The 17,091-nt window shown below is 41.6% G+C and overlaps 2 protein-coding genes across 3 annotated transcripts in view; one reads left to right on the forward strand and one right to left on the reverse strand.

Moving 5' to 3' along the window:
• BLNK (B cell linker) overlaps positions 1-17,091 on the forward strand; it is an 82,535-nt gene that overhangs the window by 60,590 nt on the left and 4,854 nt on the right. The window contains exons 9-16 of the mRNA XM_081226273.1: positions 4,190-4,262; positions 5,999-6,026; positions 6,823-6,865; positions 9,092-9,179; positions 9,744-9,775; positions 13,192-13,268; positions 14,093-14,176; positions 16,815-16,970. Of these exons, the coding sequence (XP_081082399.1) occupies positions 4,190-4,262; positions 5,999-6,026; positions 6,823-6,865; positions 9,092-9,179; positions 9,744-9,775; positions 13,192-13,268; positions 14,093-14,176; positions 16,815-16,970 (581 nt within the window). The remainder of the gene's footprint in view (positions 1-4,189; positions 4,263-5,998; positions 6,027-6,822; positions 6,866-9,091; positions 9,180-9,743; positions 9,776-13,191; positions 13,269-14,092; positions 14,177-16,814; positions 16,971-17,091) is intronic.
• ZNF518A (zinc finger protein 518A) overlaps positions 2,507-17,091 on the reverse strand; it is a 57,204-nt gene continuing 42,619 nt past the window's right edge. The window contains exons 7-8 of one of the 2 annotated variants that reach the window (XR_014015221.1): positions 7,618-8,391; positions 2,507-2,679 (exon numbers count right to left, since the gene is read on the reverse strand). The gene's annotated coding sequence lies outside the window, so the exon portion shown is untranslated. Of the gene's footprint in view, positions 2,680-7,424; positions 8,392-17,091 lie in introns of those variants that run through there. The other variant, XR_014015222.1, reaches the window with a different exon arrangement.

A 17,091-nucleotide genomic window follows, 5' to 3' on the forward strand; every position in this document is an offset into this window, starting at 1 on the left:
AGAGAAGTGTTTCTTCCTTTCCATATAACGTTTTACTCTACATTTCGGGGGTTTTCAACCTCAACACAGTTGGCATTTGGGGCTAGGTGATTTTTGTTGGAGCTGTCCTGTGTATCGCAGGCTGTTTAGCAGCATCCCGGACCTCTGCCCACTAGATGCCACTAGGCACCCCCCTCCCCAGTAGTGATAGGCAAAGAGGTCTCCAGTCATTGCAGAAAGTCCCTGGAGGAGGGGGACAAAATCACTCCAAGTTAAGAAGCACTGGTCTAAACAAACTGAAAGACTGAAGTCCATTGTGATTTATCTCTAAATGAGCATTTAGAAGAAGGCAGCGCAACCTCTGGCTAATTTGTAGCTTTTGTCAGAAAAGGGTAGACAGAGCGTGTATTTCTGAGCTTGCTCTAAGTAAACAGCATTTTTAAAGTATTCTATCTCTTTATTTCTTAAAATAGGGGAGGAGTTTCGGAATTTACAGTTCCCTGCTAATATGCAAGCAGAATTTTACCCATAGCCCAAATTATTCTTAAGTTGTTAAATTAAATCTCTTTTATGTATTTTGTAAGAGTTCATATAGTACCTGAGAGTAAGGGATGCTTCGGCTCGTATGCAAGCCCCACTAATGGTAATAGGGTGTCTATAACAGCTAAAAGAGAGTTAAATCCCAAGGGCTTACAATGTCAACACTGAGATCATTAAGAATAAGGAAACCTACCACCACTGTATGCAAAACTGAAAAGAGGATGATGCATAAAATATACATGATAGAAGGAAAAAGTAAGGGTAAATTGTTTTCCAAGTTAAGAAACTTCGGTAAGCACCAGCTTGTGCAAGGCCTGTGCTGTTAAATCAAACCTTAACATAACTTTTTGCTCCCTATGATTTAAACAAAGATGATTTTTCTCTTTTATTAGTATGCTTTTGGACACATCTCCCTCTATTGCATCCCCAGTTTCTCCCTTGGAGCTTTCCAACCAAGAATTCGGCTTGGCCAGGAAGCAGGGATCCTGGCAATGAGAAGGGTACAGTGTTGTCCTACCCCAGCCATGACCCGGGGTCTGACTTCAGCCAGGGTGGCAGAGAGGACCACTGGCCTACGAGGAGTAACTCTCCATCCTCCCGTGGGCATTCACAAAAGCAGCCCTCTGTTTCACTAATATTTCCCCACATAAGGGAGAAGCAGCAAGTGAATCTGACATGCCAAATCATGCCCCAGAGTAACATTATGAGATATTGGCTAGAGAGGACACTGCCTGCCTAGGCTTTCAACTTGAATGGCCTTGCTTTCCAACCCTGGCCCTGCCCGTTAACCTCTCTGAGCCTCTGTTTGCTCCCCTTTATGTTATGTGAGGCTTAGAAGTGGCACATGTGAAGTAAGTGGCACATGTGAAGTAACTGGCACAGTGCCCGGCACCTAGAGATACTGCCGTGGTTGATAACAAGATGAGAAAATGAAAATAACAATAATCATATTTACTGAGATCCTTTATGAGCTATAACTTATGTATCATAAAACTCACTCATTTTACATGTATAATTCAATGTTTTTTGTAAATCATTACATTTATAGAGTTTTGTAACCAGCACTACAATCCAGTTTTAGAAACTTTCTGGGCCTACCCCAACTCCAAAAGAGCCATTATGCTCATTTGTGGTCAGTGCTGTTCCCATCCTCAGCCCTGGGTAACCCTGATCTGCTTTCTGTTGCTATAGAGTTGCCTTTTCCAAACATTCATATAGATGGAGTCATATAATATGCAGTCTTTTCCATCTCACTCCTTTCACTTAGCATAACATTTTTGACCCTCTAAACTTTCAGTCCCTTTCCAGCAATATTACTTTATATTTGGCTACTTCTTTACATGTTCAAAGTTACCTTATTACCTAATCACAGTAACTCTGTGTTAGATAAAGTAGCTAGTGGCATCCCCATCTCACAGAGGGGGAAACTGAGGCATAGTGGCTCGTAAGAGGTCACACAGCCAGTTTGGTGGCAGAGAAATAACTAGAACCCTGTCTTCCTGCTGCAAAACCAGAGCTTGTACTGGACTCCACCACCACAGAGGACAGCCAGCATGTCCCTCCCTCTCCTCTGATTGCAGAAGTTATTTACGAGGAGGGAAGGGGAAAGGAAGACGTTGGCCGACTGTTTGCAGATATGAAGGAAAGGGAAGCTTAGTAAAGAAGCCAGGCAGTAGATATGACAACAATAACATGCCCAGGCCAAGTGAGCCCTTGGTGAAAAGAGAGGGGACCCCCGGGAGGAAATTCTGACTTAGACCTTCTTTCTGCTTCCTTATTTTTCAGACGAGGGTTTTTTTTCTCTTCCCTGAAACTTTCTATCAACAACTATGAGTAGCCAAGTGTATTTTCACAATGTGAATCTTAAGTATTGAGAATGTGAAGAACAATATCAACTTGATACCCTTGCTAATAAAACACAGTTAGACTCATACTACTACATATTCAGATGACATTTCCATTTATTGTCGGAGGAAATGTTAAAAATTCCATATGTAGTTTCTTTCTCAAAATGTTTTTAAAAATCCCATCCGGTTGAGAGTCCGCCTGCCGATGCAGGAGACATGGGTTCGTGCCCCGGTCCAGGAAGATCCCACATGCCACAGAGCGGCTGGGCCCGTGAGCCATGGCCGCTGAGCCTGCACGTCCGGAGCCTGTGCTCTGCAACGGAAGAGGCCACAACAGTGAGAGGCCCGCGTACGGCAAAAAAAAAAAAAAAAAAAAAAATCCCATCCGGGTCAGCTTACATCTAAGTAAGGGTTACATGGGAGGGGCCGTTCCTTCACCAGATGCCACTGGTGAATGCTTATGGAAATTAGCCCTATGTAAGGACTATGTGTAGAAAGAGTAAATGGGCTCCGAGTGAGAGCCTGAAGGCCTCTCTCTAGTCAAGTACATGAGAATGAACTTTATGATCTCTGCATTTAATACTTTTCGAGGACTTTTTCCCTTTTTTTGTGTTTGGAATAGGTGGTCCTGACAGATGAGGTGGCATGGGGGTGCATGTGTCTTCTCCTGTTATAAATTTTGAGAGGGCAGAAGCCTATGTCTACTTCTTCAGTTCTTCCACAGTCCCTAACACAATGCCTCCAAGGGCTTTACACATAGCAGGTTCTCAATAATTCTTGGTAATAGATTATTACCTGAGTGTTTACTTATGTGTGCTTTATCTTGCAAACTCAAACAATACATACTGTGGGCAAGTCCAACCTATATGTACAGAGTATCCCCTTTAAGTCCATTAGGAATTGTGGACTTACAAATGTAGTAAGTTCTTAATTAAAACATTTATTCAGTTCAATTTAATTCAGTAGAGAGCCTTTATCTCACTGAGCAGTAATGTCCAGGCAGGCGGTATCAGCCTGAGAGGAGGCAGCTGGGACGCGCTGAGGGGAGCTGGCTTAGCTCTGGCCTCTCCCCCTCCAGGCCTGCTCCCTATCTCAGCAGTGAATCTCTGCCTGTCTCTCACCTTCTTCCCTCATAATGATGCTCTGGCTTCTATCTTCAGGTAGAGGGAGGGGAAATGGGCGCGGTGGACAAGGCCCTCTGGGTCCCTTCTGTGACTTCAGAAGATGAGATTTGGGTAATAGCTTGCTGCTTCTCTCCATTTGTCTATTTCTGCAATGAGCAAAGGCCCTAAGAACTCAGAGATGAATGAATGAATGAGTGTTCTCCAAATGTGAGGTTAGGTTTGTGTACTGTGTAAATGTGGTTAGGAACGAGCAGTGTCTATAGGTGTGATCAGGAGTGGTGGGTCTGTGCCCCTCTGTCTCTAGGCACTGCTGTTGTGCACATTTGTGCAGTGCATATGGATACAAGTGTGGGCTCTTAGGTCCCTTCCATAGGAACCCTTGTGAGCTCTTATTGAGCCCACAGAATCAGGGGCTCTGAACTTGTCCCATGGGGGAAATGAGAAGGTCATTTAGCAATGTTTAGATGGAGTTCCTAAATAACATCCTAGTTCTGAGCTTATAAATTGGCATTTATAAAATGTTTCATCACCTTTGCCTATAGGTTTTCCCCCAAAACTTCAATGTAACTACTTATATATGCTTAGCTGAAAGTAAGAAAAAACGTGCATGTATTTCTGAGCCTGCCAGCAAGGCCAGCTCACTGTGACCATCAGCCTCAGCTCAGGGCTAGAGACTAACCTGTGTATATGTCTGTGCAGGTCGAAAGAGCGGGGCCTGGGACTCTAAGTCAACCTCTTCACCTGCTGCGCCATCCCCACTGCCCAGGGCTGGGTAAGTTCCTGTTGCAGAGAAGCGACTCTGTGAATTCAGTGTATGGTCTCCATCACTGCTGTGAGCAGAGCTGCCTGGAATCCACAAAGGAGTCCTGCCTGAGAATCTGGGGGCCAGAGTGGGGTGTTTTCCTGCTGTTTCCATTCAGAAGAGCATACCTGCCCAAGCTCATATGCAGGTGCACCTAACATTACAATAGGTGTGTTACTGAAGAGTGTGGAAATGAAACCCTATTGCCCTGGTCTTCTCCACACCCATGCATGCTTCAAGTTGGACTAGGGGTGTTCCTGCTGACATCAAAAACTAGTAGTCTTTCCTCCCATAAACTTCTAGCTAAATCTTGAGCTCACTGACTTGTGTTCCACAAGACACAAGCTCCAGCACCTGAATAATTTTAAGACCCACCAGCAGGTTTCATCCCTACTTCCTACTCCTCAGTTTCTCTTCCAAGTAGTTAGTGATCTGCAAACAAATGTGTACACAGAGCAGCATGCACTGGGTGTTCAATCAAAGCAACACTGCCAAGGTTCCTTTCAAAAGGGAGATGAGAGAGTCATTCTTTCTCATTGAACTTAGAAGAGCTTTGTAAGATATTGGGTGAATGTAACGTGTTAATATCACAGTGACCCCATAATTTCATATTGGCTCAATAGGTTATTTTAAAAGCACATTTAAATCTGTCCAAAGCAAGCCTGCATGGTTATAGCCTTAATTCTGCCTCTGAGTAAAGCAAAGAAATTCTCCATTTCAGGGGTTTATTAAACAAAACGCTGCACACTTCTCTCTTGCCTTAGGTTTATCACTTCAGGCAAGTTACTTAGTCTCCAAATCTCTAAAATGTAATAAAAACACCCATTTAAAAAGAACAGTGTGAGGTTTAAAAAATATGTGAAGAGCCTAACCCAGTGCCAGGCGTCTTAGAGGCACTTGGGAATTGTTAGTATTCTTCCCCCAATCTCCCAGCTCTCAGCCAAAACAAAGTGAGAGATAGAGAGAAAGCCAGTGTTCAAAATAAACATGGAAGAGAATTAGAGAGCGTTAGCAATATTAGAGTCCAATCTCTACTGAACTAAGACAGACCAGTACGTTAGGCCAGGCAAGCACCTTCAGGACCAGAGATCAGAGTGGGTTTCCAACTTGTGTTGTGTCGGTCTTGGGTTTATATGTTTGGAATGAAATTCTAGGCAGACGTCTAGTAGAGAAGAGTCACCTGAAGCAGGGGGAACATTGGCGTGGGGAGGTGCTGGCTACAAATGTACCTGCTTGGCCACCCTCATGTCTCCACCCTCCTTCCCCAGACAGTAGCCCTGGGGTGCTGCTGGGGGAAGGGACGGCTCTACATACACACTTTGAAAACGCTGATTCTGGTCCTCATTTTACAGATGAAGAAACTAAAGTTCAGACTGGCCCTCACAGCTGAGAGAAACAGGCCTGAGGTCACAGGGTAATCAGTAGCAGAACTGGAACAAGAGCTCAGTTATCCTGATTCCCTGGCAACTGGTGCTCCTGTTTATCCCCATTAACCCCTTTGCCATCTGTCAGCAGATCCCATCTGAGGCTAGAAGGATCATGGCTAAATCCTGCTTTCATCCCTCTCTTCCCTTCAAGGATAGTCTTCCTACACACTTGTATCACTTTCATTATTCTAGTTTAGATTTGAGAGTAAAATGATAAGTCCTCAGCTCCTCTTTATCTTTGTTGTGTTTTAACAAAGCCAATCTCTTTTCATCCCCCAGGAAAAAAACAGCTACGCCACTGAAGACGGTGAGTTAATTCTGCATTTAAATGTGCTTCAGGTTTCCCGCAATGTTTATTCTTGTCCACTTATTTAAAGTTGATGATGCTTTTTCCGCTAAGGTGAACACAGCAATCATGTTGCTGCCCAGATGGTCCAAGAGAAACTTGGGATCCTCACTTGGGAGGGAAGGTGCTGCATGGGAGGCTCACATCCTCCCTGAACCCGGCGGCTTCACTGAATGTGAACGGCCGATCAGCGGTCAGGCTCCCTGCGTCCCAAGACCTTTGTCTTCCCCTGTGTCTGCTTCCCACCCGCTGGCCTGGGAACTAATGACTGACAACCGCATATCAGGCACAAAGGCCTGAGTACACTCAACTTCTGGGCAGAACGTGGGGAACCTGGGCCAGCCCACTATTCGAGGAAGCCCACTTTGACCTGTTATCTGTACTGTAGCCTGCCATCTACAGTCCCTTACAAACACCAAGATGGTGGGGCCCTGAGACCAAAGCCAGATGCCAGATTTCCACTGCATAAGCACTACTGCCCAGCAGCTGCTGGGGGTCATGGTATCCACCAACCCTGTTGACAGAGTGGGGAGGCCAGGATGACACCGCTCCTTTCCACACTTCCAGTCCATTGTCACTTAATGCAAAAGTGGGCTGGGGGACTGTGTGTTTTTAATTGTTGGTCTTGTGACTGGAAGAAAAGCTACGCATCAAAGAAATGTTCTCCCCCAGTATTTATTTTAATAATATTGCTTTGACTTTTATTTCCACATACCCCTGTATTGAAGATCCTTGCCTTTCTTTTTTTTTTAAATAGACTCCAGTTGTCTCTCAACAGAATGCCTCAAGTGTTTGTGAAGGTAAGCCTATTTTACTTTGACAGATGAGCATGTCCTCTGAAAGTTATTTTGATTAAGGATTTGTATACAAATGTATTTCTAAATTTCTTTAATTATTCATAAGGCAACTGTGAACATAAAACTCAATTTTCTAAACAGAACAGTCTTTACTTTGCCATGAGTAGTGAGTAGCAAAGCTGATCAGGACCTGAGCTTGCCAGGCTGCACCTTTGGGGCAGGCCACAGTCTACATGCCCAAAACCTGCCTGTTTGTAGACAGATATGACTTGCCAGAAACAGTGTCACAGTGTTACATAGGTGTGAAGACTTATTTAGAGCCAGTCACGTATCTTAGAATTAATGGCTAAGTTAAGGTAATGAATTTTTAAAAACCTGTTTGTTCGAACAAGTTCTTGTGCTAAGTTTTCAAAATAATGTTTCCTGAGTTCAAACATCTATCTTAGTACATCTTCAAATGCTTCCCTTACGTCGTTTTATCATAACCTAAAACCCTTATGTATACTTTTTATTAGAACTTTACCATTTAAAAAAATATTTGTATTTGAAAAATACTGGGGAGAAAAAAAACAGAAAGAAGAATCATCCATAAGCTCAACACTTAAAACACTATATAGAAATTAAAATCCTGCACCCGTCTAATTCCAATCTTGAAGGTACCCAATGTTAAAAGCTCACCATTTCCTGAGTTAATGTGGGCACACCTGGTCTCACAATGGACGGTAGACATTTTCTGAATGTGCATTACAACTCACCTGTCTGCTTTGACTGCTCTGTTGAGTTTTTTTACATCATTTCCCACATCTCTCTCCCAGCCTGTTCCTGAGGTACCGCTCCCTTCCTGTGTCTTGCTTTCTTCTGCCTTTCCTGATGCTTTTGCCTTGCTGTCCTTCCATTCCTTACAGTCTTCCATGCCTGTTGAGCAGGGAGCTTGGAGTGATAATGGAGCGTTAGGGTGAGCCTCTGTAGGAAGTAAGTACAACCCTGTGCAAATTTCATGGCTTCAGAAGCTTCTGAAGACCATCAGAGAACAGGCTCTTGGCATGTCCCATGCGGCTCGGGTGTCCTCATTCCCAAAGGGCTCCCAGTGCAGGAGCGTGGTCTCTCATTTCAAGAGTAGAGGCAATGGCCATCCAAACCCAAAGCGGGTGAGCGGCCTCTTCTGACCTAGGAAGGAAGCCTCCTGGAGGACGAGGGCAAAAGCAGGGGTGGTCAAAGCTCATCAGGTCGTGGGGAACCAAAGTGTTCATTGTTTCTCCTGAAATTACCATGTTGTAAAGTCATGAACAAAACATCTCACGTGGCAGCTCGAAGTAACTTGACACAAACTTGAAACAATCTTCAGAGATTCAAAGCTTCTGAATTTCTCTGCACCTCAAGAAACCCTGAAGTCCATCATCATTTATGTGAATCTTTGAGTTCTTACTGCTTTTATTTATTTTGGGTTCCTCTAATGGGAGATCAGTAGTTCTCAAACTTTCTTCCATGCAGGAGACAGACCTTTGGACATACCCAGATTTTAACACACCCTAGATGAAATTCGAGGGAGAATAAAGCATTACAATAATTTATAATCACTTTTATTAGTGGTTCAGCAATAAATGTTCTTCAACATAAACTTCTTAGATTTCAGGTTATGCACATTTCCCTGCAAACTATAACGCCACCCTTTCCTCTCTCACTCAGGAAAAGAGTGAAATGCAAGTGAGATTTAACGTTATTATAGGGATAACCTTGAATTTGCTCAATTAATTTTTCAAAAAAGTAGATCATTCGCAAACGCTGATATTTTACTTCTTATCAGTAAGAAATTACTTATACCATGTCTTATGACTAATGAAGACACACCAGGGTGTTGTAACACCTATGTGGAGGCCACATAGAAATCAGGGGTGGCCAAAGCTTGTACATCTTCTGGCTTTTACTTGTAATCACACACCTAAAGGTCCAGATTCCACAGGTTCAGTCCCCATGTATTTGTACATTGCCAAGAGGTGAATGCAGAGGTGGTAGGGTGTGCTTGTAACACTGCTGAGTAGGAGTCCTGGTCTTAATAGCTCAGACACATGACCACACTGACAGGTGCAAAAAGGGATGACATCCTGGTGAAAGACATGCTCATGAGAAGACATGTGACCAAATCTGGTTCCTCTTGGTTGATGTTTCTGGGTTTGGGCATGGGGACAGACATTTCACCTTAATCCTACTATGATAATTTTCTTAATGCAGAAAAACCTATACCTGCTGAACGCCACCGAGGGTCTAGTCACAGACAAGAAAATATGCAGTCACAAGTTTTTCCTCCTCCTGCCCAGAAGTAAGAATTCTTTCCTTTAAAAATAAGTTTCCTTGGGACTTCCCTGGCAGTCCAGTGGTTAGGACTCCACACTTCCATTACAGGGACCATGGGTTCAATCCCTGGTCGGGGAACTAAGATCCCACATGCCGTGTGGTGCAGCCAAAAAAAATAAAGTTTCCTTAACAGCTGCATTGTTATACTGCACAGAAGCACTGGCTTGTTGTGATTGGTAAAGATTTAATATTTCATTGCTTTGCGATGAAATTTAAAAAGGTGTTAAGTAGGTAACAACTTTAAAAAAACTGCTTAGAATTACAGAGACTGAACTAATATTTGGGTTAATTATTGGACTTAACTAAAAAATAACACTAGTCAAGTCTCCTCTTTTTATAAAATTAAAGGGAACAATTTTACTTATCTTGAAGGTTTTGGTGCCTCTCCTATCTTTAGATATGTGTTATTGGCCATTCCTATTGATCCTTTGTGATGCACCTGTTCTGAGTATCTTCAGTTGCAAGCAAAAAGTCAAACTTATTCATCTTGTGCTTTGCCCTTTAATTAATCTGAAATTCTTCCTTTCAGACCAATTCATCAAAAACCCATACCTCTGCCAAGTAAGTACAATGAAGGCACAAAGAGCAATATCAGGTATCGGCTAAGGCTGGCTCCTCACGTCTGAGCCACCTGGGGGTCCAGTGCAACACTGCCTCTTCCAGCTGGAGTATCTTAGTATCCTCTCTAGCTTGTTTCCTCATCTATAAAATGGGGCCAAGAATATTTATTTCATGGAGCTGTTCTGAAAAGTAAATAGATTTGAGATCATTTTTACTTTTTTCTTTTTTAGTTTTGATTGAATATTTTACTGGTCATACTGGTCATCTTTTATTTATTTAATTTTTTTTCACAACAACAATACAGCTATTTTCAAAATAAGATGATTAAGTAAAACAACATATTGTGCTTGGTACATAAAAGGTCTTCAATAAATGATAGCTATTTAAATTGAATCTAAAATACATTTTAATGATCGTAAAATATATCTACAGAGGGTGCCCTGAAAAGAAGATCTGGCAAATATCTGGATAATTTTCCCTAGGCTAATAATACAATACCCTAAAAATATATGAAGTCAGACTTACAGAACACAACTGCCCAAACCTTGATTTACTTTCTACTCAATGTAGGAAAAAAATGAAAACACAAAATAAAACCCTACTGTACATGGATAATTTGGAAAATATTCCAAAATAATCGATTCAATAAATTTAAATAAAGAGAATAATTATTATATACAAAAAGTATGTGTGCTTATATAAACATAAATCTGTTTCTTAGGCTTTAATTGGATTTTTGATTCATCTTAAATAAAAGAAACAAACTTTCCTAAAATTCTGAACACAAAGTGAAACGGTATAGCTATAGAAATTTTATTGTTTTTTTATTATGTAAAGCTTTATTATACCCTTTATTGTTTTTCAACCCAAGTCATTCTTTCAATTGACAAATTCTTATTGACTCTCTGCCATGTGCCAGGCAATATTTTAGACACAGAGGATACAGCAGTGAATAAAACAGAGTCCCTTCCTTTATGGAGCTTCTTTTCTACTAGAGGAGAAATAAACAACTAGATAAGCCATACAATATCAGGCAAATGTTAAAGTGATATAAAGAAAAATAAAGCAAGGTGGCAGCAGGTGGGTTCAGAGAGGAATGGAGACAGTGAGAGCTGCTGTGGTCAGGGAAGACCTCACCTGTAAAATGGGGTCTGATAGCTCCTCCCATAAAGGGCGCAAGTGAAGGCAAAGTGAGCTAAGATGTGAGAAACAGGATAGGGCTGGCACATATTCAGGGCTCAGAAAATGTCAGCCTTGAACTCCCCCAACTGCCCAAACTGCGGAAACCACCAACCTCCTTGTACTATGTACTTTAGGAGAGCGTGACCTCCCACCCTCTTTTGCTGCTCCCACCCAGGAATACTGTCCCCACCTGTCAGAACACAGCCTTCCTTCATACTCAGCCCTCCTGGGCCTGCCAAGCCCTCATTGCTCCCTCCTGTTAACAATGGTGGCTGTCACCTTTGAACGTCCAGGGCACTTTTATCTGAAGCAGTTGGTTCATCTAAGCCTGTTTCTCTTGCAGACTTCCCCTCCTAAGAAAGGACAACTCTAGCTGCTCTGATCAAAAACCTTAGAGTCACCCATGACTCCTCACTTGCTTTCTTTTTTTTTTTTTTATAAATGTATTTATTTATTTTGGGGTGCATTGGGTCTTCGTTGCTGCACGTGGGCTTTCTCTAGTTGCGGCGAGCGGGGGCTACTCTTCATTGCGGTGCGCGGGCTTCTCATTGCGGTGGCTTCTCTTGTTGCGGAACATGGGCTCTAGGCGTACAGGCTTCAGTAGTTGTGGCACGTGGGCTCAGTAATTGTGGCTCACAGGCTGATTTGCTCTGCAGCATGTGGGATCTTCCTGGACCAGGGCTTGAACCTGTGTCCCCTGCATTGGCAGGCAGATTCTTAACCACTGTGCCACCGGGGAAGTCCCCTCACTTGCTTTCTTCACACACCTTCCAGCTGTTCCTTCAAAATACATTTGGAATCCAGTCACTCTCGCTAATTCTACTGACGCCATCTGTTCCAAGCCACCATCACCTCCTGCCTGGGCTTGCAAAACTCAACTGGCCTCCTCTCTCTGCTCTCGCCCCCTTCTATCTATTTCCAGCCCTGGAGTCAGAGTGACCTTGTTAAAAGACAGGCAAATCACACTATTCTGTTCAAAACCCTCCAAAAGCTTCCCAGACCATGCTTGTTAAAGCTCAAGTCATGCTAAGTGTCCACTGGATCCCACAAACCTGGTCCCTTCACCACCTCCTGTATGACTTCATCCCTTATTCTTCACCCCTTTTCTCACTGCAGTCCAGGCACAGTGGCCCCTTCTCTATTCCTCAAATATGCCAGGCCCTTGCATTCACTGTTCCCTACACCTGCAACATTGTTTCCTCAGATATCCACAGGCCTCCTCCCTCTCCACCTACAGATCTTACCCAAGTGTCGCCTCAGTGAGGCTCTCCCTGACCAGCCTATTTAAACATACTACTTATCCGAAGCTATCCCCCACCCACTTCCCTGCCTATTTTTCTTCATAGCACTTATGACTTTGTAATATTGTATATATATTTACTTATGTCTTTTTTGCCTATCTCACTCCATTAAAATTTAAGCTCCAAGAGGGAGGGGCATTTTGCTGTTTTGTTGACTGCTGTATATTCCCAAAGCCTTGATCCATGGCAGGTACACCATAAAGAATGAATGACTGAGTGGATGAATGAATGAATGAATACAGCTAAGTATTTTCTCCATTTCATGTGTCTCCATGTCTCCACATTTAGACGGTAAACTCCTTGAGGGAGTTTATGCCTTAGGGCAGAAATTCTCAATCATTTTGACCTCAGGACCATTCTAACACTCTTAAAATCATTGCAGACCCAAAGAACTATGGTTTATGTGTTTCTTTCTGATGATATTTAATGTATTAGTTAGAAGCCATTTAAAACATTTATGAATCCATTTTAAAAATATTAAACTCATTACATGTTAACAACATATTTTTATGAAAAATATATATTTTCCAAGCAAAAAAAATTTAGGGGGAAGAGTGGCATTGTTTTACATTTTTAAAATCTCTTTAATGCCTGGGATAACAGAGGCAGCTGAATTCTCATATCTGCGTCTACATTCAATCTCTTACAATATGTTTTACTGGTCGAACTATATGAGGAAAATTGGGCATCACAGAGATATGTATTTGGAAAAAACCTCACAAATGTCCTGAAAGAATCTTGGGGATTCCCAGGGTCCTCAGACCTCACTTCGAGAAGCACAACCCTTAAGGATTTTTTGGTGTGTGTGATTTTTTTTATGTGTGTGATTTTTCAGTGTGTGTGTTCCTTGTAGCTCCCGGCACAGTGTTGAGGTATAGGCAGAGTAACTGCTAAAATATAATGGGATCCACTGATTTTTCAAATCCCTTTCAGGATTTCCAGAAGGGGGAAGCCCACCTGTGGATGGCCCATTACCCAGCTTTTCATCTAATTCCAATTTGTCAGAACAGGTATGAAATGAACTCGTTATCAGTAAACTGCAGGAAAGGGCATGACTTCTTATAAGAGAGACTTTGGAGTGAAGCTTGGGAACAGATTCTATTTTAAGTGAGCCTGTGAGTTGTCATTTGCTGATGGGTACAGAATACATTTTTTCCCCAACTGTTAAGACTTTGCTCCATTTATTCTAATTTGTATTCTGGATGCCATAAATAACAATTGGTGTTTCTTCAAAACTAGCAAAGAAGTGTGTTGTTTTTATTGTTCTTCCTCTCACATAGATTCTATTTAAACTATGTAATTTTTTCAGAATAGATCTGTGGAGGCATATGATATTAAAACACATAAAATAGCAGTTTAAAAAAAGACAGAGAAAGGACTCGGTGTGCCCTTGGGCAAGTCTCTAAGCTTCCTCAAATGTAAAATAGGGATGACAGCATGTATTCGTCTTGCCTTCAAAGTTGTTACAAGAATCAAATAAGATATTTGTAAAAACACTTCGGAAATTATAAAACGCTCCACAAAGCAATGGTAAGATCATAATAGAAAGGGAGATGATAACTTATTTAGGAGAAAGGAATAAATGGTTCAGGAATCTAGCAGGATTAGGTCTCAAGTTCAAATACTAAGTCTACCCCCTACAGCCAAACTGGGGAAAAGTCAATTATATAATCCTTGTGGTTGATCAAAAGAAGCATAAAACTCATTTTCAGATTACTGGCCCAAATGTACTTGGGCCTTTCTGGTAATGCAAAATGGGACTGTTTCTAGTGCACAGAAGGTTCAGTGTCATTGAAGGGCCATCTCATGCTTAATAATGCTCTCTCACTCACAGGAAGCTGACGTTCACTGTAAACCATGGTACGCTGGTGCCTGCGATCGAAAGTCGGCCGAAGAGGCATTATACAGATCAAACAAGGTCTGACCATTTTAAAATCTCATGTTGTGTCCTCAGCCTATATTGGCACAGTTGTCATCCCGATAATATGCTAATTAAGTAATTGCAACAATTATGGATGCAGGGATCTTTTCTCTTTATTTACTCAAGAGGAACTGCCATCCCCTCCTCTCTTTGAAGCACCTCCCTCTTTCTTTGTTCCTCCATCTTATTGCTGCTTGTCCTTTCATCTATACATGGATCCATAGGCTCCACTGCTCTCCAAATAGTGGAAGAGAAGAAAGCTCTGGAGGGGATCTCTGTAAGGCTTGGTGCTACATGAGATCCATCCAGGAGTGAGATGTAACAGACTATTTTGGATCAATGCTTGGGATAAAAGATTGGGATCAAGATGGCAAAAAGTACTGGGAAGTAAATTTTTGGAGAGTCCAAGCCCAGTCATATAGGAACACTAGAACAGTCTGGACAATCCAAGATTAAAGTGCCACTTTTCTTTTTCTTTCTCTTTTCTCCGCCCACTTGCACCTTGCCTTGTCAGAATATACTGTTTTTTTTGTGGGGTTTTTTGGGCTGCATTGGGTCTTCGTTTGCTTTGTGCGGGCTTTCTCTAGTTGTGGCTAGCAGGGGCTACTCTTCGTTGTGGTGCACGGGTTTCTCATTGCGGTGGCTTCTCTTGTTGCAGAGCACGGGCCCTAGAGTGCAAGGGCTTCCATAATTGTGGCACATGGGTTCAGTAGTTGTGGCTCAGGGGCTCTAGAGCACAGGTTCAGTAGCTGTGGTGCACAGGCTTAGTTGCTCTGCAGCATGTGGGATCTTCTCAGACCAGGGATAGAGTCCCTTGTCCCCTGCATTGGCAGGCAGATTCTTAACCACTGCGCCACTAGGGAAGTCCAGAATATACTGTTTTCTGCCACCGTTGTTTAGTCCTAGCTCTACAATGAAATATAGTAAATGCTTTCCATCAGTCCTGTTGCTTCCTTAGTTATCTCTTTTTGTTTGGTGAAGCTCACCTGTAGTAGATTCTCAGGAAGGACTGTGCTTACGTTATTCCCTGAGTTCTTGCACGTTTGAAACTGTTTTTCATAGCCTGATACCCGGAGGAAATCTTGGCTGGATGTAAAATCCTTGGCTTGAGTTTTTAAAAGTGTTGCTCCACTGGATTGCCTTGATGCTTCTGAGAACTCTGATGCTAATGTTACTTTCTTGCCCTTATATGTAATTTGATATTTTAATCTGATGGCTCTGCAGATTTTTTTCTTTTTAAAGTCTAATAGTTTCACCAGATTATGTCTCTGAGTGGATTTCCAGGTCGATGTTTTCAGGTAGATGGAAACCCTTTCAATATGTAGATTTAAGTTTTCTCTTATTTCCAAAACATTTTCTTAAATTATAGTATTAAAGAGTAGTTCTGTTTCATTATTTTTTTTTCAAGGACTCACATTACATGTATTTTAGACCTTTCTTTGGGGGGGTCTTTCTTTCAATCCAACCACTCTGATGTTATTGTACTTTTTTTTTTTTTTTAAATCTCTCTCTCTCTCTCTTTTTTTTTTTTTTCTTTCTTGGTTGTTTCCATGCCCTCCTTCAATCATTTATTAAATCCTCATTTAAGGCTATTGTCCCTTGGGCATCTTGCAATTTCTTCTTCATTTCTGATACAGTTTTGTCTTTCTTTTCAACTTCTTTCCCAGGTTTTTGTTTTGTTTTGTTTTTTTAATTAATTTATTAATTAATTTATTTATTTATTTTTGGCTGCGTTGGGTCTTCGTTGCTGCATGTGGGCTTTCTCTAGTTGCAGTGAGTGGGGGCTACTCTTCGTTGCGGTGCACAGGCTTCTCATTGCAGTGGCTTCTCTTGTTGCAGAGCACAGGCCCTAGGTACGTGGGCTTCAGTAGTTGTGGGCTCAGTAGTTGTGGCTTGCGGGCTTGAGAGCACAGGCTCAGTAGTTGTGGTGCATGTGCTTAGTTGCTCCGTGGCATGTGGGATCTTCCTGGACCAGGGCTCAAACCCATGTCCCCTGCATTGGCAGGCAGATTCTTAACCACTGAACCACCAGGTAAGCACTTTTTCCCAGGTTTGATCAACTCTTATTGCATTCCTTCTTCCTGTTTTTGTCTATTTTTCATTCATAATTTTTGAATTTATGACCGTAGAATATTTTACAAGATATTAAATTAAATTTGGAATGTTGTGTTACAATTTTTTTCTGCTTCAACATAAATTTTTGGAGAGAGAATTTTTATCAGCTGAAATGTTTTGATTCCCAATATTTGCTTTCTTCTTATAGCACTTTTGAATGGAATTTGTTTGATATATTTTTTTATTCATAGGCAATTTGTGAACATGGTTCCTAGTTCAAGAGTGCCCTTTAGGTTTGATCTTAATGTGTCCCTTCACACATTTCCAAAGCCTATAAACATAAGATCTTATTTGGTGCCTCAGAAAGCTAGCATTTACCTCTTTCAGAATTTTCTATAAGTATATATTTTACTGAAGTATTTTCTTGCAAAATAATAAAACAAACTCTAATTGGTAATAAAAATCATATACCTAAATAATTACCTTTTGAATATAATATAGGTATTTTTCATAAACTGATTTTTAACCTATGGAAATACAAGTAACAGTAATCATAATTATTCTTTCTTTTAATAAACAGGATGGATCATTTCTTATTCGGAAAAGCTCTGGCCATGATTCCAAACAGCCATATACACTAGTTGTATTTTTTAATAAGCGAGTATATAATATCCCTGTGCGATTTATTGAAGCAACAAAACAGTATGCTTTGGGCAGAAAGAAAACTGGTGAAGAGGTCAGTAATTTCTCTTCTAATCCAACTCTATAACTGTGTTTTGAGCACAATGCCATCATACTGTATTAGGTGCCAGAGATGAGGAGAAAGGATACAAGAGTACTTGGTCTAAGGCTTGCAC

The sequence above is a fragment of the Mesoplodon bidens genome (assembly GCF_964165515.1).
Source record: "Mesoplodon bidens genome assembly, chromosome: 1".
Classification (NCBI taxonomy): Eukaryota; Metazoa; Chordata; class Mammalia; order Artiodactyla; family Ziphiidae; genus Mesoplodon; species Mesoplodon bidens.